Consider the following 22,463-nt stretch of genomic DNA (forward strand, 5'->3'; position numbering starts at 1 on the left):
TCAAAAGTGTTTTTATTCAAAATAGCACAAACAGCACTGTGTTTTGGCAGAAACTTACGATGCAGTATAGCCTTTTTACAATGCAGCAACAACCGGAGAACTAGAGGTTAGGGGTCGCAGGGATGCAACTAACGGCCAATATCCGTTACATTCAAATGAACTGGTCTCTCAGCTAAAGGGTACCTACCATTTCAGAATTGAAAAAAAATAACAAAAACGCCACGAGCTACTGGTAACATGCCATCCTGCCAGAGTGAATCGACGGGCAGTTATCACACGTTTATATTAAACTTTTTAAAAGGTAAATGTACACACTGAATATCTTACAAAATCAGCCCCCATTTGGTTACCACCTGTCCTCACTGATCCGTCGCAAACTTTTGACAGCTCTACTTGCCCAGCATTCCAGAAATTCACTTGTCATTTCTCTGTCTCTCTTTAATGATTTCCTCAACCTTTCGCTCTCTTTCACATTAAAAACACAAATGATTACAGCAGGTTCTTAAACACATGCGTTATTGCACCTCTGGTGCCTACACAACAACAGCTGTAAACGTGGGGGGTGGGTGGGGGGGAGCTGCAGAAACAAAGCGAAGGAAAGTTTTACAAAAACGAAAAAAGGAAGGAAGAAAGAACATATGCTCAGTAACATTACAACTACAACTCACCTGGCCGAACACTCACGGATGAACACTTTTACTGACAAAAGGAACAGGCTGCAACTTAACAAACGTGCCGGGCGCTGAAGAAATCGGCAAATCGATAAGTGCGGGAGGCATCACCAGTTCCAATTTGATTAGCGGCTGCATTTTTATTATCAACCCTGTTGTGTTGTGTTTAATTAAATTTTAAACCCTAAACTCTGGAATTAAAAATCTAATGTGTAATTCCATTACAGGTGATTGGAATATAAAAATGAGACTGGTTAAGGCGCATCTAAATTCAAAACCCGACTCAAAACTTCCACTTAAAAGTAATGATCTTGTCGTGTCCCTCGAGACGATACAAAGTTATATTTTGAAAGTCAGACGCATGGATGCCAAGTGCTTTTTTTTCCTTTTTTGTTTCGTTTCTTTTTAAGGTTTTTTTAAACAGTTTTTATTTTTTTTGTTTCTCGGTACGATCACTAAGTATACAACAACACCTACCCTATATATACAGTCTCCTGTGAGTAGTCCAAACCATTAGGATCTAACAGGCGTAAATTACGACGGTCCTTTCGATGCGTTAATAAAGACCCGAAATCCATGACTATACATTACACTAATCAAAATCACAGAGTACATTGGGGGGGGGGGGGGGGGGCGGGGAAATATACAGTGAATGTATAAAAAAGCCAAAAAAGAAAAAAACAATGTAAGTTCTTGGGACGAAATAAAAAATAAACAATTAATAATAAGCAAAAGGGTAACATAACGGCTAAAGCTTGGCAATAGAACACTTTTTTATTGATAAAATAAACTCATATGCTTTTAAAAAACTACGCCGACGTTTTTAAAAACTTCAATTTTGGTAAGTACAAGCCAATTCTGTAAAACGCAATGCATGATGTGATAGGGTACAGAACGGGTACGGCTGGCGGCCAAGATCCCGGCGCCATTCGCGATGGCACCATACGGGCGTGACACCGCCGCACAGACGCCACCTTCGCCGCCAAAGGGAGACCAAACAAGACCTTTCTCGCTCGCCTGGGCACTTGACCCCCCGCGTGACCACTTGCCCCATGCTTGCCTGCTGCTGCTGCCACCACCTCACCTCCACTCGCTTCTCCCCACCGCCACAACCTCTTTCCCCCCCGCTCCCACCCCCCCCCCCCTTTTCCTCGGGGGCGCAACACCCAGGGCGCTGGTTTTACAATCACCGCTTTGCTTTCGGAGAGAAAAAAAAGACGCCGTTTCCGTTGTGGTAGTCTGTTCCCAATTACACAGCTTCCTGTTTGGGTTTCTTCAAGCCCATCGGGGTTTTGCTGCAAAAGAACAAGGGCAGGGCAGTAAAGTGCGATTATGTTAATTGCACGTAATAGATATCGTTGCCGCTTGCACGTGTGTGCACATGCACTTTGTTGTTGAGAGTTGCCATAGTATTATTCAAGCATTTAGATTTATCTGGAAATGACATCCAACATATGCAATAGGCCATGTGTTACATTTTCAGCCGTTTATCTCAACACACTTAAATTCAAAGACTAATTTGAGAAGCCGTGGAGTAAATAACGCATGCTGCGAGAAATTACAGTATTCAGCGGATGAGTACTGCAGACCAGAGGTGTGGACTCGAGTCATGTGACTTGGACTCGAGTCAGACTCGAGTCATGAATTTGATGACTTGCGACTCGACTTGGACTTGCATAACAATGACTTTGTCCCACCTATGAGATGTGGACTCGAGTCATGTGACTTGGACTCGAGTCAGACTCGAGTCATGAATTTGATGACTTGCGACTCGACTTGGACTTGCATAACAATGACTTTGTCCCACCTATGAGATGTGGACTCGAGTCATGTGACTTGGACTCGAGTCAGACTCGAGTCATGAATTTGATGACTTGCGACTCGACTTGGACTTGCATAACAATGACTTTGTCCCACCTCTGCTGCAGACGTCCGTGACTGTGGGGAGAACTCACGTTTCTGGCGATGTGATGGGTCGCTTTGCCATCGGCTTGCTTCCTGGGGCATCTTTGCCAGCATCTAACAATGAGATGGATGTGTGGGGGGGCAGTGGTGGAAGAAACAAATACACAACAGCTTTCTTATAGTACAAGCATCCTACTCGCCATGAAAAATAATGCCATTGTGACACGCCAACCATGAGTTCTCTATTAATGTGTCTCATTTTTACTGCAATAGGTTTTCTTTCTATTTCCACCTGAAATTTACAACCTTCCATAACCATACATGAATGGAAAAAAAGCATTTATTTTTACATGCGCACTGATATAACAGCTGCTCCTCAATCGCCGAGTCAGTGACTGAATGCCTACGTGATCAAAAATATTTTTTTTATTTGACCAGGTAAAGCCCACTGAGCTATATAGGTCTTTTTCTGAAGTGACGTGGCAACAAATGATCGCTCAACGAAGTGGCTTGTGGAAATTTATAGCAGCCAAATACTCGAAACACATGTTTCTAAATGTGGAGTAAAAAACCAGAGGACCCGGAGAAATATCCACGCGACCAAGGGGGAGAACATGCAAACTCCACATATACAGGCGTCAGGGTCAGCATCAAGCCCATGAGATCCAGCATACCAGGCGAGGTAGCTAACATCTCGCCACCCGATTGGCTTTGTCGACCCAACAAAAACATGCAACACTCTACAAGTCCGCATACACATTCACGTGGGGAAGGTGAAATGACTAACAACGTTGGCGGTGCGCGCGCAGCCCTACGAACCTTGCAGCCACCGCACTTGTGTGGCGGGGCCATAGCCTTTCTGGTTGCGTGCCGAGATGCGGAAGATGATGGCGGGCTTGGCTCCCGTGTCGAGGTGAGCGCCGGCCAGGCTGGCGTTTGCCACGAGGCACGACGGCTCGGCGCCGCAGTACACGCGCGCAAACGCCAGCTGGGCGGCGGCGGCCGGGGCGCCGGTCTTGCCGTCGCTGGCCGCTTGCGCGGGGGGCTGGTTGGGCCGTTTCACCGCCAGGTAGACAGCGTATTCGAGGATGCGGCCGAACTTCAGGGCCGGCGGCTCCCACGTCAGGTGCGCTCCCTCGGGGGTCTGGCGGGCCGGGGGAAAAGGCGACGGTCGCGAACGTTAGTGGATCCCGGCGAACAAGCGGCTGACGGATTTTGTTGGTTAAAAGAAAGCGAGTGCGTGGAGGTGGCCGAGATCCTGGGTTGAAATCCAAAAAGCAAGCCGCGATCAAACTGGCTGGTTAAGCTTAGTCAATTGATGTTTTCGTAACCGTACGTAGCCAACCGTACTAATTGGAGGTGCGGGAAAGCCAGATAACTGAAAAAAGTTTTCCTTGGACCCAGTGATGGAGCGAAGCATTACATTTAGAACAGCGGTCGAGGCTGCTGCACAACCGTATAAACCAAACGCAACCAAAGCCTTCAGTTTCTCGCAACCACCGCTTCACCTGCATCCACCTCGCCAGCCCCCTCCACCTCGACTGCTGTTCAACCCATCCTCCGTCTTCCCTCTCCAACACTATCGACAACTGCGGGGTGCCCTGCACCGTCAGTGGATGGCCCTCAAGGAGTCGCTTTGACTTCCTCTCGAGCAATACTCCCATCATCATCCAATAAAACTTCCAGATTTACATGTTTTATTGTATTATTCGTGTTATATGTGCATTATTGTACATTAATACTATACAGTATAGGATTAATGTTATGAAACGTTCTCACTTTCTCCCGTATGTTCAGTCGGACACAGAAACCTATACACCTTTTTTCCCATATAAACATAGTCTCTACATTAGCAAATTCTACTCTTGTGCAGATTTTCAAGAACCTAACCCTCATGAATGTCAAGGCCATACCCTATACAATGCATTTTGGGTTTGCGCACTACCGTGATGAAAGAAAACAAGAATAATAATCCACGTACCTTGCTGATTTTGATAGCGGAGGGCGCCCCGGGGAAGCCCGGCAGGCAGGTCTTGAAGGCGGAAATCTCGCTGAAGGAACCGCGGCCGAGGGCGTTGACGCCGGCCACGCGGAACTTGTAGGCCGTGCCGGGCTGCAGTGACTGCAGCTTGAGAGAGCTGTGGTCAAGGATGCCACTCGAAGCGTCACCGTCCTAACCGTGTGCGTGGCGAGCAGTGTGCGAAAGGTGGAAATAGCACTCGGTCAGTCATCACCGTACAAACTAAAAAGTCGACAAGGTGCGGGGCCCTGCAACTGTTTGCTCACAACACGTCTGGGTTAAGAGCCTCAACTGAAAGGGAGCTCCGGAGAGCTCCTTTAGTGGGTATTTAGGCCGGCTCATCCACACACTGGCCATACCATCTTGGAAGATAATGGAGTTACCCACACTTCACCACCACACGCACTCCGCCGATTGACAGTGGTGTTGTCATTTACGCTGCTGGAGGCCCTTCAGCCAGCAGTGGTGCGAGCGAGGAGTAATTTCAGGGCAGCACCTTCTCCTATTACTGCACCAATAATGAGTAATAATGCAATGGCTCATCACAAACCTCCATGCTGCTGTCATCAGGAGGCAGGTGGTAGCGAGTCACCACGGTGTTGGTCACTTTGAAGATGCCCACGTCAAACCAGGGCGCAGACTCCTTCTTGGCGAGCGGTTTAGGCGCAGCCTCAACCACCTCCGGTTTCTGTTCCACGAGTCCGCAGACAACATGCACGCGCGGCAATTAATGGTTAGAATTGGCCATTCACCGGACAAGTCTCCCAACTTAATGCTTGTACAACTCAATGTTAAAGATGGAAAAAAATGATTTCATCTTGTGGCAGGTAAATAATGTTGATTCTTGGGCTGTGCAACAAGAGATTTAAGTTTCGTCAGTAAGAAAATGGACTTCAAAGTTGCTCTCGTGCGAGCACCAGTGACGTCACTTTGACAACTCCTACACATGACAACATGTATTGGAGTTGTTACTGTTAGTATGGCAGCGAGTCTATAATTTTATGTCTATTTTAACATTAACAAAACTTAAAAGTCATACTGGACTAGCCTGAAACAATTTCTACTAACTAATCAATACTTGAAGAGTGAATATTTCTTCAACGAAATTGGGGAACATTCAAATTTATAATTTCACGAGAGGTGCGCGAGTAAAATTGAGCATATTCTTTGGGTCTTTTGGTAAAGTCATGTAGATAGGTTGAAAGAAAATTACAAAAAACAATGAAGTTTCGATCGCAACACAAGGCATCCGTATGGGTGGCTTTCCTATAGCCAGTGTCCCATTTCACCATCTGGTCTCTTTTCGATTAAAACATCCAAGAATAGTAGCTTGCCATCCTTTTCCATTCGAGCTCACCGTAGAGGCCTCGCACCGATCTTACATTAACATGCTAATTTTTACCTGGCAGCCCTTTAATTGGTGGAAAACCGATCCACGGTCACGGCTGCTGCCCCACCACTTACATTAACATTCGCTGCCAAGTCCATGCTGCTGACATTTGAGCTACGACCATTTCAAACCTTTCTAGTTTGCCTTTAGAAGTTAACCCCCTTTTCCTGATGACGACCGCTTGTGTTGCGATCGAAACGTCGTAGTTTTTTGTCATTTTCTTTGAACCTATCTACGCGACTTTACCGAAAGACCCAAAGAATATTAATTACTGCAGTCACGAAAGCCTTAAGTCAAGATTTAAAGTTTAGCAATTAAACACTTACCACCTCTCCACCCCCGTGGCCTTCTCTCAGGAGCTCCCAAGAGTAATGCTTTGATTCCAGAACCAATTATGTTTCGTCTCATTTGTTTCTTAGAGTATATTGTTTATATAGTTTTAACAGTTTTCTAGAGAATATCATATAATTGGCACATATATTTAACTTGGGCACAACGTGCACGATTTGACACATGTGCCGTGAGCTTAAAAATGTACATTAAATAGACGAATATGCGCATGTCCCATGGCAACAAAATAATGCGATCAAGTAGGGGGGGCCAGGGCGGCCCAGTGGAACGCACCGCTATAGTGATAATAGTAGGACTTGGCGGGACGTTGTTTGCCACCTGGGCCAGCACGGTGGCCGCCTGCAGCTTGGCGGGGCTCGCGGGCACGGTGGACACGATGGGTATGGTGGGTAAGATTGGCACGGTGGGTAGGATGGGCACGACGGTAGGTAGGATGGGCACGACGGTGGGTAGGATGGGCACGGTGGGCAGGATGGGCACGACGGTGGGCACCGGAGCGGTGAGAAGTGTGCTGGACGGAGCAAGGCCTGCAAGAGGTAGGAATCGGCTGAGGTTAATGCCACACACGACACACACGCGCTCTCATCTCGTAAGGTTCTCAAAATATGATTATTTGTATTCACACATGTATCTAGCCAAGCTTGACTCAATTAACTGTTGTGATACCGAGTCGTTATTGTGGTGACTTTGGTGGGTTTTTGCTGCAGGAGGGGGCCACAACGAACCCATTCATTGCAGACAACATATACTCAAAAAAATGATTCTTACACAAATCCATGCACATATCGCGAGCTAGCATAATATATATTATTCAATGAATCGATGTATCATTGCACCCCTGGTTATTCATAATCAACGATTTTTGGGTTTAGATCGCGTTATTTATAAATGTGTCGTAACCCTCCACCACCCGACACGGCCAATCAGTAAAAAAAGTGTCACGTTGACAAAAGACAAATAGTTCACTGCTTTAGCCCACCGGTGTGTTGAAGCGTGAAACCACAACATTTACAATTTGAGTACGACGTTTCGCTGGTAATTGCATCCAGCATCATCGGGCAATTCGCCAGAATGGTGAGGCTATGCTGTGTCTCCCGTTCTTATATAGAGCAGCAGCAGGGTGACGTCATCATTAACTCATTAACTCATCAGGTGCAAAGATTTGAGGGGGGGGGTTATTGTAATTATATACTTGATTAGTAATAAGGCTATTGTTACGATGCGAGTTGTAGATTAGTAATCATTTGGAATGTGTTCTATTGTGATTATGCTACATTAATAATCAGTTAGTGCTTGTTTCCCTTATAAGGAATTGTAATGCATCTTATTTAATAATACGCTTCCAGGCCGCACTAAGCCTGTAGCTGTCTGAGCGATTAAAGTTATTTCTGTTTCTCTCAATCTCAATGGATTCTCTAATTAGTCTTTGCCAGTAGTAACTAGTTTTACACAACACTTCAACGTTGTCAAAATCAATTGAGTGTCCCTGTTGACAAGCATGTTCTGCCACTGCCGACAGTTGTGTTTGCGATAGTTTAATATTTCTCTGGTGTTCTTTTAGTCTTACACTAACGTTACGCCCTGTCTGTCCAATATAGCATCTGCCACATACACAATTAATCCGATATACACCTTCTGTTGATAATTTAGGTAATTCGTCTTTAGTGCACGTTACTAATTGTTGAATTTTGTGTACTGTACCAAATCTTACTGTAATGTTTTGCTTTTGCAAAACACGGGCTAATTTGTCAGTTACTCCTGAGATAAATGGTATTTTTATTGTTTTAATAATCTGATCGCTTTCAGCAGTGTTGCTTTGCGATCGTGATTTGGCATTTAGTGCTCTGTTAATTTGAGCATTATTGTAGCCATTCTGTCTTAGTGCTTCTTTAACATGTTTAATCTCTCTCACTAGACTTTCATCATCTGACACTGTTTTAGCCCGATGTATGAGCGTCTTGATTAGAGAGGATTTCTGAGCTGGGTGATGATGCGATTTCGCATTCAGATAGGCATCAGTGTGCGTTTGCTTTCTGTAAACGCTGTGTGTTATTTTACCATTTAGGCCATGCCCAAGTAAAATATCCAGGGCATGGCCTAAATGGTAAAATAACACACAGCGTTTACAGAAAGCAAACGCACACTGATGCCTATCTGAATGCGAAATCGCATCATCACCCAGCTCAGAAATCCTCTCTAATCAAGACGCTCATACATCGGGCTAAAACAGTGTCAGATGATGAAAGTCTAGTGAGAGAGATTAAACATGTTAAAGAAGCACTAAGACAGAATGGCTACAATAATGCTCAAATTAACAGAGCACTAAATGCCAAATCACGATCGCAAAGCAACACTGCTGAAAGCGATCAGATTATTAAAACAATAAAAATACCATTTATCTCAGGAGTAACTGACAAATTAGCCCGTGTTTTGCAAAAGCAAAACATTACAGTAAGATTTGGTACAGTACACAAAATTCAACAATTAGTAACGTGCACTAAAGACGAATTACCTAAATTATCAACAGAAGGTGTATATCGGATTAATTGTGTATGTGGCAGATGCTATATTGGACAGACAGGGCGTAACGTTAGTGTAAGACTAAAAGAACACCAGAGAAATATTAAACTATCGCAAACACAACTGTCGGCAGTGGCAGAACATGCTTGTCAACAGGGACACTCAATTGATTTTGACAACGTTGAAGTGTTGTGTAAAACTAGTTACTACTGGCAAAGACTAATTAGAGAATCCATTGAGATTGAGAGAAACAGAAATAACTTTAATCGCTCAGACAGCTACAGGCTTAGTGCGGCCTGGAAGCGTATTATTAAATAAGATGCATTACAATTCCTTATAAGGGAAACAAGCACTAACTGATTATTAATGTAGCATAATCACAATAGAACACATTCCAAATGATTACTAATCTACAACTCGCATCGTAACAATAGCCTTATTACTAATCAAGTATATAATTACAATAACCCCCCCCCTCAAATCTTTGCACCTGATGAGTTAATGAGTTAATGATGACGTCACCCTGCTGCTGCTCTATATAAGAACGGGAGACACAGCATAGCCTCACCATTCTGGCGAATTGCCCGATGATGCTGGATGCAATTACCAGCGAAACGTCGTACTCAAATTGTAAATGTTGTGGTTTCACGCTTCAACACACCGGTGGGCTAAAGCAGTGAACTATTTGTCTTTTGTCAACGTGACACTTTTTTTACTGATTGGCCGTGTCGGGTGGTGGAGGGTTACGACACATTTATAAATAACGCGATCTAAACCCAAAAATCGTTGATTATGAACAATATTGGTCGCGAAAGCCTACGTGTTAAACTGACCCCTGGTTATGTCAAATTCAGTAGACGTCATGTGCAACCCGAGCTACAACATGTCTGAAACTTCACGAATGCATGAGCGCACACCTGCAAGCACTGGGAAGTGGTTCGACTCCGGAGCGGGGTCGTTGAGGCTGTCAGCTGGGGCCAGCGCATCTGATGGCGCTAGAGGTTCGATCTTGGAGGGCAGTAGCGAACCTGCTCTCCATGCAACACGCACGGGCAAATTAGTGTGGAAACATGCAAACGCACACATTATTTGACTCACAGACACACACACAAGTCCACACTCGCACTAACATGCACACATATACACTCGGATTCATGCAAAGACAAATAACCCCTATAAATACTTTGACAGACTGTGCACACAAGTGCTGTTAGTGAGCACATGTGAATGCCAACACGGGGTGATGAGACCAGGCACCATACCAGGCCATCTTTATCTCTCCAGTGCTGATTTTACATACCACAGCAGGTACTCATTTAAGGCCAAATCAATCTACCACCATATTTCTCTTATAACAGGAAAGTATATACAGGAAACTGACGTTTCGGGCAATGACCCATCTTTAGTGAGGTGGTGCAGTAATGGTGCGTCCGACACATGCATGCGCCCACCTGCGTGCGGCGCTGGCTGAAGGACGACGGTTGCCGTCTCGGCGCTGGACAGGCACGTGGGGGTGCTGACCGACGCTGGTGCCGCGTTTGTCGGGGGCAGGATTATGGTGGTCGTGGGGAGCGGTGCCGGGACGGCCACCTTGATGGCCACAGTGGCAGTGGTTGCAGTCATGGTGATGGCGGCGGTGGCAGCAGCAGCAGGGGCTGATGGTGCCGAGGATGAAGGGGGCTGTGGTGGAGCTACTACTACTGCTGCTACTGTTGCTGGCGCCGGGGCCACATTAGTGCTTGCCGGTGGATTCACGGCAGTGTTCACCGTCTGTCGGGGAAATCAAGACCAAACTCAGTCAATGCCCCTACATTTTTTCGATGCCTCTCATATCATGTAACAAGTGTACATTTCAAAAACTTTCCGTCTTCATTAATAGGGGGCTTTTAGGCATGATGTAACATTTTTTGCACACACTAAACCTTTAAACAGTGTTTCAAAGTCAAAATCTAAGTTTCAAGTTAAGCTTATTTTGTTTAAACAGGTGAAAGAGAAAAAGAGAGTGTAATTTGCAATAATGACCTGGGGCATTCGTCTGCCAGTATAGGGTGATGACTGCTGCTGGGCATAACCCCAATTGAGCAATTTGCAGTGCAACTTTTGAATTTGGCATCTTTGGACCCCTGACACCGGTAAATGTCATCAAGGAATCTTTATCGCCAGTTGCAGTTATTACATTTGCAGTAAAAATTCACGGCGGCCGCTGAATTTGAACCGTGAACCTCTGTAACAAGCGGCAAACGCTTTACCGCTAAGCCACCACCTAAAATAATTCCCCTCTATTACCCGAATAATGGGGCTAAACTGCTTTACAAATGGGAAATTTTGGTGGGGCAGGCTTGATGTGTCCACTTGGCCATAAGAAATGAATGTGCGGTCATGATAGGTTTCCTACCTCTTGCTGGAATAAAATGTACCCAACTTAACCTCGTGTGACAATAGGTTGACAATTAGCACTCTCTCATAGGAGTGCCATGAGGTCAGCAAATACAATTAACTTGGTCAATATGATTCAAAGAAAAACCTCTATTTAGGTAAAATTCGGGTAAATTATGGTTAACCTGGTTCCACTGTTGACCGTCTGTGACCTCTCACCTGTGCAGGTTGGGGGGCGGCCTCGCTTGCTTTTGGTGCTGGTGGGATCGCGATTGCTGCTGCTACTGTCACCGTTGCCGTCGCTGCTGTCGCTATTGTTGTTGTCGCCGAAACTGTGGCTGCTACTGCTGCCGCCCCACCACCACCGCTGTTGGAGGTGGTGGCTGCAGTCTCTGAACTGGCCGCTTGGTCCGAAGTGGATGCGATCGTCTGCAGGTGTAACGATGCAACGCTCTGTGTAACACAAGTGTCTTTCTTAGAGAGAGTCGGGTTTTTTACTTACCCAGCATTATAGACCTTGATTAAGAGTCTTGAGACTCAGCGACACATTCATCGTGAATGCAAACAATGGTAAATATGCTACAATAATGATATGATGCAACGATACCATCATCTGCTTTCACCATCTTCCCTTAACATTTCTTACCCCATCCTCTTTCGAGAAAAAGTACCCTAATCAACAATTATTTCAAATTACCGCACTGTATAGGTTCCCCCAGTTACATAAGGGGATGTTGAAGAATGGTGGCGAATGGGGGAGGCTTTCAACCAGTTGTGGATTGGTTATGGCTGATGATGATTATCCAATGTTTCCCTCTGTGTACCGTCGCATGAGACAAGTCACAATCGAAATTGTATCACGTTGTTATATATATATCTTTTGTTGCATTCTATTTTAAGTATTGCTAATCCATTAAAACTAATACACGAGCACTTTGAGAAAATAAGCAACATGTAACGATCACTATAATAAATAATAAACATTAATGCATATGATGCACTTACAGATATTTGTTGTTAGATGTAGCTGGAAATCAAACTAACAAAACAAAGATATACTATGATATAATTTTGGGGGCAAGTGCTGCTGTCGAGGCTGAGTGGACCTAGGGGGAGGCCTAGAACTGGTTCGAACACGGGTCACCAGGCTAATGGCGAAGTGCAATGCTAAGCACTGCACTATTGCTCCCAACCACAAAACAAAAAAGACAAAGATCCCCAAATAGCCTAAACAGTCAGTTGGGGCAAGTGCTGTGAGCGATCACCTATGAAGGCCGACTCGGTACACAAAGGGGTGGGTGGCCAGAACCACGCCCGACTGCCTTTATCTCCCCAGTGGCGATGTTTGCACACTGCACCAGGTACACATTTCAGGCTGAGCCAACCTAGGCGAGGCTCAGGACCGATTCAGATAACAAGTCACTGGTGGTGGCCATGAGCGGGAATCGAACTGGGTTCGTCGGATTCGTAGTGCAGTGCGCTAATCGCTACACCACAAAACACAAAGACAAAGGACAAATGCAAAATCACATGGCCATTACCGAGATGGCGGGCCCCGGGGCGGGCGTTGACTGCGTGACGTTGGTGACGGCGCGGGGCTGGGCGGCTGACACGGTGTTGGTGGCCGTGTTGGTGGTGCCGGCTGTGGCGGTCTCCCCGTGCACGCTCTCCGGAATACCACCCTCGCCCGTAGGGGGAGGCTGAACTGTTGGTACAAAAAAAGCGTGAACGGTGGAAGTTCAAGAACATTTATTTTTAAGAGTAACTAATTTGAGATATGGCCGAGTGGCAAAGGAATTTGAGCAACGAGCCAGTACCACCAAAATCCTGGTATAAATAATTATGTATCAATTCTAATTCGTTGTCTATACCCCCCCCCCACCCCCCCCATTTTTATTCCGATTGTGCTATCTATCTATTCAAATGTCTAGCAAAGCAGTGCAACTCCTCTGCTCATCTGCAGTCCCATCGTTGATACCAAAAGCTAGCTCTGCACCGATGGTGCATCACAGAAGGTGGTGACACTTTCTGCCACTCGCTCTACAATCAAGTTTGTCACATAACAGTCAAAGCAACATTTTACATTTCTAAGAGCTGGATATTAGACAGTGTGTAAAAATGTAAGTTTACGTGATTAACTTTTTTTGTGTGCAGTCGTCATTGGTGACCAGGCTGAGACCATCAACTGTCTACACTTGAGAACCCAATTTAGTCACAGGCGGCTACCAAAATTCAAACTCAGCATCCCAGGTCATACTAGCTGAGCCCTCTGACCTTCTGTGACATCCAGCCACTTTTTCCGTATCTGTTATTACTTCCGGCAAAGCGGTGCAAGGTGCAGACTGTTACCCTGGTTGGGGTCCATGCTGGCTGTGGTTGTGGTTGACGTGTTGGTGGTGTTGGTCTCCGACGTCTCGTGCGGCGGGCTTTTGCACTCGGGCGGTGCAACCACCTCTGCTGGGGGCTGGGCAACGGGGACAACTGACACAGCCACGGTCTGTGGCTTGACAAGCTGCTGTGCCAACATCACCGGCTGTGGAGAGAGCGACGATGGTGACTACATTAGGAAGGCAATTGTTAGTCGATTTAAGAAAAGCAATAAAAAAGTGGCAGGTTGCGTTAAGTATAAATGTTACACTTGGTACGTACTTTAATGTGTTACAGTAAATAAAAGATCAAAACATCACTGCAAGAAGCCCTTGCAATGACAGCCGTTTACGGCCTGTAGGTTGGGAGATTACACACCCCTGACCTACAAGGTGAGACGTTTTTCTTAGAGATCAGTACTGCACATTTCCAACAATCAACTACCAACATCCCCAATGCAATACTATGAATCAAGAGCACTGTGTATCGAGAGCACGTCGCAATATCGCAGCATGCGGTTAACGCATACCTGGTTGATGGATGTGGCAGGCACGGCCGTGGTGCTGGTGACATGGGTGAGGGTTACGTTGGGCGCCGACGGCCCCGCCACGCCAGCCACCTGAGATGAGAGGGCGGCGATGGTGGCCAGCGTCGTGACAGGCGTCGCCAGTGCGGCCGGGACGCACGTCACGCCAGCCGCAGTCTGTGTGCTGAGGGCACCGGTAACTGTGCCCAGTGTCGTCATGCCTACGTCACATGCGCACACACACACACGGGTTTAGACCATAGATATACAACTTACGGCTCTTGTGTTTTTTTACCTGGCCTGTGAACACCAGGAGTACGTGGACGTAAAGTACTCGGTGGGCTTCTCGTCGCGAATAGGCTACCAGGCCCACTGAGAATCTCCGAGATACCCGCTTGACTCACAAAACATCACATTTCCCAATTCTAAAGTGTCTTTCCAATTAAGTGGCTTTTACACATCTCCCTCCACGCACACAATATACCGAAATATACACAGATAACACAATGATCCCTTGTATATCTGTTAAAAGACTGTTGGGGCAAGTGATGTTAAGCTAGCACCTATGGAGGCTGGCACAGCACACAAGGGGGTGGGCGGCCAACACTATTCACAGCCGATGCTGATGTTTACACACCAAACAGGGTACTCATTTAGGGCCCAGTCAACCTAGGAGAGCCCCAGGACCAAATTGCAGTTTAAATATTTGCCACTATTATCAGTCGTAACGCAATACACTACCATTCCCCACATGTAATCGCGCACACGCACAAACCTGTGGTGCCCTTGACGACCAGTGTGGTAAGGGCAGGCTTCCCTGCAGTGACAGTTGCAGGGGAAACCAGACGCACCCCTCCCATCATGGTGGCGGCCGACATGGGAGTGACGGCGCGCAGGATGGTACCGGCAGGGCCTGTCCCACGCAGCAGCACCTGGGACGGACGGATGTGAATTGTACACGTTAATGCAAAAGCATCTACATACACACAATACAGAAAGTGCATTTGTCAATTGGTACACTTAAGGCCCGTGACCCAATCGCCCGGAATGTGCCGGATCGAGTCACACCTCGGCAGATAAATGGGGTTCAGACTGAACAGTGATCGGATGGGAAAGTCAGCCCACATACATTAAAAATGCAATTAGAACTTCAGTAGAATGATCGATTGAAACATTACACACCTAGTAGGACCATAGCAAGCAGGATTGCACCACGACATTGCTTGGATGGACAATTATCATGCGTTGCGTGATAAAAAAAACGAGATTATTATTTATTATAGAACAGGTGCTGTAGGCTACTACTGCTGGGCTTTCAGCCTGCGGAGGGCAATGCAACATCCATCGTTATACTGCACTACTATGCTCCAATGGTGTAACAGGTTTTTTTAAGTGGAATTTAAAGGCCTAAAATTGTAATTTTAACCGAACCAAAGAATGGTTCCCTGTTTGTCCTCAAATCCGTAAGATCCACTTTGACTTAGGTAAGTCATGAAAATGAGACTACAGTAAAGCCTCGTTATTTCGGTATTTGATCATTCGTAAATGGGAATAATTCGGCACGGCTGCGCTTTCGGCATATGTACAGAATTAGTAATTCGCCACGAGCCGAATTTCCGTACCGAATGGTCTAATTTCGGCAAACACGTGGCGCGACACCGCTCGCCACGACCAAAACAACGACTCAGTTTAGTGGCGGCGCGCGTGGCGAGCGTTAGTGCAGACCTGTTGCTTTGGACTTTACATTGTTAAAGCACTCTGCAAGCCAACCCTCTCAGATCTGTCGTCTACACCTACATTAAGTAATAGAAAGGGACTGAAGTATAAAACCCTTGGTCTGGATATAATTGATGCAGGTGTGTCAATGCGTACGGTTTGTGAAGAGTTTGACACAAAATAAAGCACATTTAATGACATCAAGATAGGCCGGGAGAACATTTTTGGAAAAAAATAATTGGGGCAGGAGACACTGCGAAGTACCATTGTACATAATTCAGAATATTGGATAATTCGGAAATGTGTCCAATTAACAAGGGTTTACTGTATTCGTCCCTGAAGTTGCCACCTGGTTAAATAAATCAACTTGAACTTTAGTGCTCACCTGTGTGACTCCGGACTGGGTGCTGCCTAGCTTAGGCATGGCTGTGATAATCTTTCCTGGAGCTCCGGTTCCAGAGGTCATGACCTTAGTGGTGATGTAAGTGATGGGGGACTTCATTCCACCTGCTTGATTTCCACCTACAGTACATCACCAGGTAAACATAAATACAAAACATTATATGCATTACAAGACACATGCCCAAGAGAGATCTCAATGACTTGAAAAGAACTGGGCATGGACTGGACACGGTGGTCGAGACTTATGAAGGGAGTGGACATCCAACGTAGAGGATTGGAGCGATGAAAGCAGTTCGCGTGCTTGAGCCAGATGGGATTGTTACGTCGCAAGACTGTGAAAAATGGCTTTCATCCAGCAGTGGATTTTAACAAGGCCGATGATGACGATCCCATGCCTATACTGTATTTGTTTGTTTTTGATTACCAACCTCCATCCCCTATCTGTGGAGAGAAGGGAGCAGGGCAGGGGTCAGAGAAGCCCAAGGCCACAATAACAAGCTTATGGAGCGTGGGCACACAAACAACCCATGGATCCTCCACGATAAATGGAAACCAAACTAGGCCATTCCTGTGCCAGCAGAGCCTGGTTCCCCGCATGAGTGGAAACAAAGCAATACCATAATCCGATGAGATTTTTGTATCCAGTCAAGCACTGTGTGATCGGTCACCTGTAGCCCCAGCCTGGCCCATGAGCGCCGACATTGGGATGGTCTTGATGATGGTGGCACCGCCGGGCTTGCCCATGACGGTGCCCGTATGGCCGGCCATGGCACCGATGTTGAGGATCTGTGCCGTGCCAGTCATGCCACCCGCCTGCGAGGTGGTGATGAGCGTGGCAGGCTTGCCGTCCGCCGATGTCACCAGCTTCACGATGGTAGCGCCCGGAGGCAAGGTGCCCTTGGTCTGTGGTGCAAATGGTGGAGAGATGATAGGGATGTAAATTACTCGATTACAATTTTTTTTACCAGGTGTGGCCCACTGAGCGAGATAGCTCTTTTTCAGAAGCAACCTGGCCACAAATGACAGCTCAATAAAGCGGCTTATCACGTTTAAGTTAATAGCAGCCAAAATACTCTAACGCATGTTTCTATATGTGGAGGGAAAAACCGTAAGACCCGTCCTCGGTCTCCCACTCCGCAACACAATTAAAAGGTGAAACTGCAACTCTGCAATTGCTTTCTCACTCAAATGATAGAGGGCGCTCCATAAAGAGGGTCAGAATCGGAATCTTTTTTTATAATGGAGGAATCTGATGAGCTATGAAGCTATTTTCCAAAGATGTCCAAGTATGGGTGTGTCATGTCCAGTATTTGGCCTACCTTTCCACTGTCCAGAAGAGGAAATACCCAGATTTTACCTCCCCCCACCCCCTCACCCCGACCAGCCAATCACCTAACTGCTGGGTAATTGCTGGGTGGACAGGGGCAAAGGAATATAAGAAGTCTGCCCAACCGCACTGCCGGGAGCTCGAATCTTATCTGGTGACCTCTGGACTGCAAGTCCAGTGTACTAACCATCGTAGCATAGCAGAATCTCCCAAGATAAGTGGCGTCTGCTTCACAGTGTAAATTAACGATCCTGCGACGTCATTCACAAGAGTAAACCATTGTGTGCCTGCATCATGGTCCAAATTTGGCAAATGATAAAAATGATTAGCAAATTATCAATTTAAAAGTACGTAGCAATTATGGCCCCCCGACTGCAAAAACTTGTCCTCAAACTCGTTGAAGCCTTCCTGGGTAAACAAGCGTAATGAAATAAATAAATAAAATTGAGTTTATTAGTCTGAAATAAATGTGATTTGTTTTGCCCAGTTTAGCATATGTAGAATCTAGCTAGGTATGAAACTATTATCCTAGTGCATTACCATGATTAAGGGTTACAATTCAACAACCTTACTTTTACACTGTGGTGAATATAAGACGAGTGGTGATAGGATCACATCAATTAATGGGAAATGTTATTAATAAACAAGGAGTTGTGCAAAAGCTACCATAGATTATTGCTATTCTATGCAGTTGTTCTGTTCACATTTGTGCATACACACACTGAGCACTCCCAATTATCCAAGACACCTTATTGGAACAAACCGTTTATCTTAGCTTTCAGCCAAAGTAATACAAATCATTGCCGACATTAACAGATATGCTGCTGGGATTTACTTGGATATGTTTAGCACTCGACTTTCTATAAAGGATTAACTTTACTCGACACGGTGGAAACATGAAGCTCCAGCAGCCAATAGTGGATGGCAACACTGGCTGGCCCCCGATGTACGAATTAATATGCTAATATTATGAACCGGCATTTAAAAACCAGTTTCCCTAACATCTCGAGGATTGTTTTGTAAGCTGATGCATTGTATAATTACGGACTGGACATACAATAGCCTTGAGTTGTGCACACATTTAAAATGCTGCGTTTCCCTCACTGTAACCATCATGGATGTTGCAATGGCTCCCCGGTGGTGGGGGGGTGTGTGCCTTGTGCAGTTCATTGCACATTTCGAGCACCAATCACCACAACGATTGCACCATGGCTCTACCCGGAGGTGACGCTGGCAGCCACTGAACAAAACATGTTTATTTTCCCCCACTGGTAGGACAACTGCCAAATTCTGCGTGTATCTTTTTCTTCTTTCCTTACAATCCCCCCAAATGAAAACAACACCCCAGATGCCAAAGTCTGGGGGCACAAAATTAAATGAAGTACATTGGTGCGAGAAATAAGGGAGCGATGACTCGCTGGGGCCATCCCACATCTCAGTGGTGGACATGCGTTGTTGCAATGAAAATTAAATATGCATTGCTAATGTACTCAGGTGGCCAGGCAATTTAAGGGACTAATAAGTGTTATCAAGGCAATGAGCCAGCACTTCTGTTAGACTGGGTTTGAATCGTGGCACCTACATACAATTAAACTGGATTCACAAGTATAGTGAGATGATGGTCTCAGCTTGGTCACAAAATAATGCACAAAAACAAAATGGTTTGATTGCCATGGTGAAATTACTATTTGAAAATGAAATGTGCACCACCCTTTGTGTGGCTAAAAGGCAATTGTTGCGACTTTATAAACGGTTCTATGATGCCATCTTCTGGGACCATTTTCTCACACAAGTAGATTTTTTTACACTGGTAACTTTGGGAATTCAGAATGTCTTAATATTAAGACATTACAAGAACAGCAGTATGAATGAGATTGGGAGGACAACTGTCAATAAAAAAGGTTGAACCAGTGTTAGGGATGTTCTCAGAAGCACGCACGAGACTATCCACTCGGGAAAGGCTACGATCCCCATCAGTGTACTTGCGCAACGGTAATCAATGCACAAACACTGTTGCAAAACAATGCTTGCTCTGGAAATTAAACTTTACACGCAGTAAAGGTGAACCCATCATCATGTGCACCAGGCCATCTGCAAGCACTGAGGATGAGTCGCAGCCCTTCCCATCAAGCACAAAAGGAGGCACCCCTGCTCAGTTCCACACCAACTTGATAAACAACCTCCTGCTGTTGAGAAATTCACCGGCCAACTGGCAACACATTTCCCTGCAGATGATGCCAACGTTGGGCACACAAAAGCTTGTTTACTGGCTCCAGTTTGGGCTTATTTATTGCGTTAGTGTGGATCCAAGCATTACAATTATCTTCACGAGCGTACGCAGGCTGCTACAGGGATTGGAAGCATTAGTTGCACACGAACACTAAAACGACAACAATTATGCTCGAGCCATACATTATCAACTGTACGTCACCCTGCAGCGGGTCACTTTGTATTCGTTTTTGTTATTAATCCTGTAAACTTGGTTCGTTTGCTTTTTGGTGAAAAATATCAGCATTAATGCTTGTGGATAGCAGCAGACATATCATGTTTGTGTGACCCGCAAACAAAACCTACATTGAGTCATCTGAAATATCGGGACCGGCCACAGGAAGGCATCGCCGGGTCTGGAGAATAGATGGGTGGGCTGTGAAAGGGTTTATCCAAATCAAATTTGTTTTTGGTTTTGATACTCATAATTAATGTACGAGAGGGTTAATATAAAAGGAGGCAGATGGCTTTTCAAACGATCCTACAAGCTGCCGTCAAGAGCTTGCGGGACCGACAAAATAAAAATCAAGCAGCACACACAAACCGGCAAACCACTCGCCGCCACAGGACAAAGCGAAGGAGGCTAACCTGAATGAAGTGGGCGAGAGAGCTCGCCTGCGAAGTGACAACCCCAGACTGCACAGGCTTAGTCTGCATCAGCGTCACCAGAGAGCCCAGATTGGAGAGCTACACGGACAGGCAGGCGGGAGAGGATACATACACAACACAGCCGGAGGGGACAGCAAGGGGGGGAGGATACAAAGGCAGTGTCACTATGCGCACAAACAACAAGGCCCAGGCAGAAAAAAATCACCCAAACCACAGCAATAAAAATAAAAGAGATTCCCTGCTCAATCTGAGCATTAAAGCTGTGTGAACCTTGTAAGCGCAGGCCACTCGCTCTACCACTGAGCAACCAGGCTGGGTCAACCAAATAAAGTAGTTCCTCATTTAATTAAAAAGAAGTCCCACGTAATTGAATAGCTTTAAGTCCAGTGCTCGGCACAGGGGAAAAATAACCACTGTTATTTGAACTCCAGAATATTTTTGCCACATCGGTGAAGGGTGATGTGACCCAATAAACAAATAGCTCTTATCTTATAGATTAACTAGCTTCAGCTATATATCCTGAACTGTCCATCACGTCTTACAATTAACTGAAATAAAGAATTAAACGTCACTTCAGAAGCACCCCCACAGTAGTGTGCTTTAATAACATCTTTCTAACAATATGCAGCACATTTTTGGCATTGGACATGTGAAGCATGTCAAAAATTTATTTTAGAAAGATAAAAGCCAGTGCTCGGCACAGGGGAAAAATAACCAGGGTTCGAGAGGTAAATTGTTAGTTTTATATTTCCAGAATGTACCATGGATCGACTGCATTTTGAAAGTGAACTAAAATATACTCTGGTGGGTTCCATCATCTATCAGTTAACAGCATATGTTAAGCTGATCTCAGATTTAAAGCCATATGCAAGTCGTTTTGTAAAAATAAATGCACATGAAATAAAACAAATCTTTGCAGATATAGAAATATAAACATTTTAAGGAAACATGATATTAGTTTAGGTGGGCAGGCAAATTGGCTAACATAAAAGACAAAAAAAGAAAAGCTCACAAAAACTATGGATAGAAAAGTTGTCAACTGTAGGAAACACAACATAGCACAAAGTGTGAAAAATACAATTAATCACCCCACTGCCCCACAAAATAGCCCAGAAAAAAGATTCAACCATCGACCAAACACAATAAAAAAACAGTTACACTATGTTATTTTAATACGTTTGTATTTTTTCTAAATGTATTCTAATTGCCTTCTTGCCACGTGACAAATAAGGCATTTTTTATTCTCACAGAAACGTTTACTCTGTGTGTGGTCGACATTTGCCCATGGGCGAGATTTTTCAGAATGACCAAAAATCCTTCAAAATGTAATTTTTACCCTTTAGAAGTTTAGACAATAGGGTGTTGCACTTTCCCAAAAAGGCATGTTTCATTAGACAGTGAAATAAATACAATTATAATTCTTAACAGCTGGAATTTAGGCACATCAAGTGCAAAACCAAACAATATGATGGATCACTGCTGACCGGGCTGATGCCATCACGTAACTACATTTGATAACCTGGTTTAACCACAGGTAGTTGAAACCTGAATTCGAACCCAGGGTCTCTGGGGTGCCAAGCACAGCACTCTGGACCATGCGGCACTCGAAAAACATTACAATCGTATTCAAGAAAAAAAACACGTTATGGTGTTTTAGAATGCAATTTAATAACTTACTTTTCAGGAAGACATATTGCTACATTTATTGCAATAAAATCCTGTGTTTACTCAGCATATGTATTAGCACTAAACCCAAGCATGCTATAATTTTATCGCCACTTGGTACTCGCTCGGCCACAAGTGTGGGTTCACAGACCAATCGGTGGGCACTAGTAATATTTACATCATGATGAAAAGTAATAATTATTTAACATTTAGCCAATATACACTGGTTAATGCTGCCAAGAAGCATAATGCAGCTGGCCAGTTAAACTAAAATATATGGAAACACAAAGCAGGTGGAGGCTGGCACCGAGGTCGCCCTCGCAAGAGAGGCAAACACCGTTACAGATGTA

The 22,463-nt window shown here is 45.2% G+C and overlaps 1 protein-coding gene across 4 annotated transcripts in view; it reads right to left on the reverse strand.

Moving 5' to 3' along the window:
• Window positions 1-22,463, reverse strand: part of HCFC1 (host cell factor C1) — a 39,986-nt gene continuing 17,523 nt past the window's right edge. For all 4 annotated transcript variants that reach the window (XM_078871412.1, XM_078871411.1, XM_078871413.1 and 1 more), the window contains exons 12-27: window positions 20,428-20,526; window positions 16,913-17,147; window positions 16,228-16,364; window positions 14,902-15,058; window positions 14,130-14,347; window positions 13,583-13,766; window positions 12,775-12,938; window positions 11,453-11,662; window positions 10,309-10,627; window positions 9,775-9,885; window positions 6,611-6,864; window positions 5,147-5,284; window positions 4,558-4,749; window positions 3,396-3,720; window positions 2,627-2,690; window positions 1-1,966 (exon numbers count right to left, since the gene is read on the reverse strand). In XM_078871412.1, the coding sequence (XP_078727538.1) occupies window positions 1,921-1,966; window positions 2,627-2,690; window positions 3,396-3,720; window positions 4,558-4,749; window positions 5,147-5,284; window positions 6,611-6,864; window positions 9,775-9,885; window positions 10,309-10,627; window positions 11,453-11,662; window positions 12,775-12,938; window positions 13,583-13,766; window positions 14,130-14,347; window positions 14,902-15,058; window positions 16,228-16,364; window positions 16,913-17,147; window positions 20,428-20,526 (2,853 nt within the window). In that variant the 3' untranslated portion in view covers window positions 1-1,920. The remainder of the gene's footprint in view (window positions 1,967-2,626; window positions 2,691-3,395; window positions 3,721-4,557; window positions 4,750-5,146; window positions 5,285-6,610; window positions 6,865-9,774; window positions 9,886-10,308; window positions 10,628-11,452; window positions 11,663-12,774; window positions 12,939-13,582; window positions 13,767-14,129; window positions 14,348-14,901; window positions 15,059-16,227; window positions 16,365-16,912; window positions 17,148-20,427; window positions 20,527-22,463) is intronic.

The sequence above is a fragment of the Lampetra fluviatilis genome, chromosome 32 (genome assembly GCF_964198595.1).
Source record: "Lampetra fluviatilis chromosome 32, kcLamFluv1.1, whole genome shotgun sequence".
Classification (NCBI taxonomy): Eukaryota; Metazoa; Chordata; class Hyperoartia; order Petromyzontiformes; family Petromyzontidae; genus Lampetra; species Lampetra fluviatilis.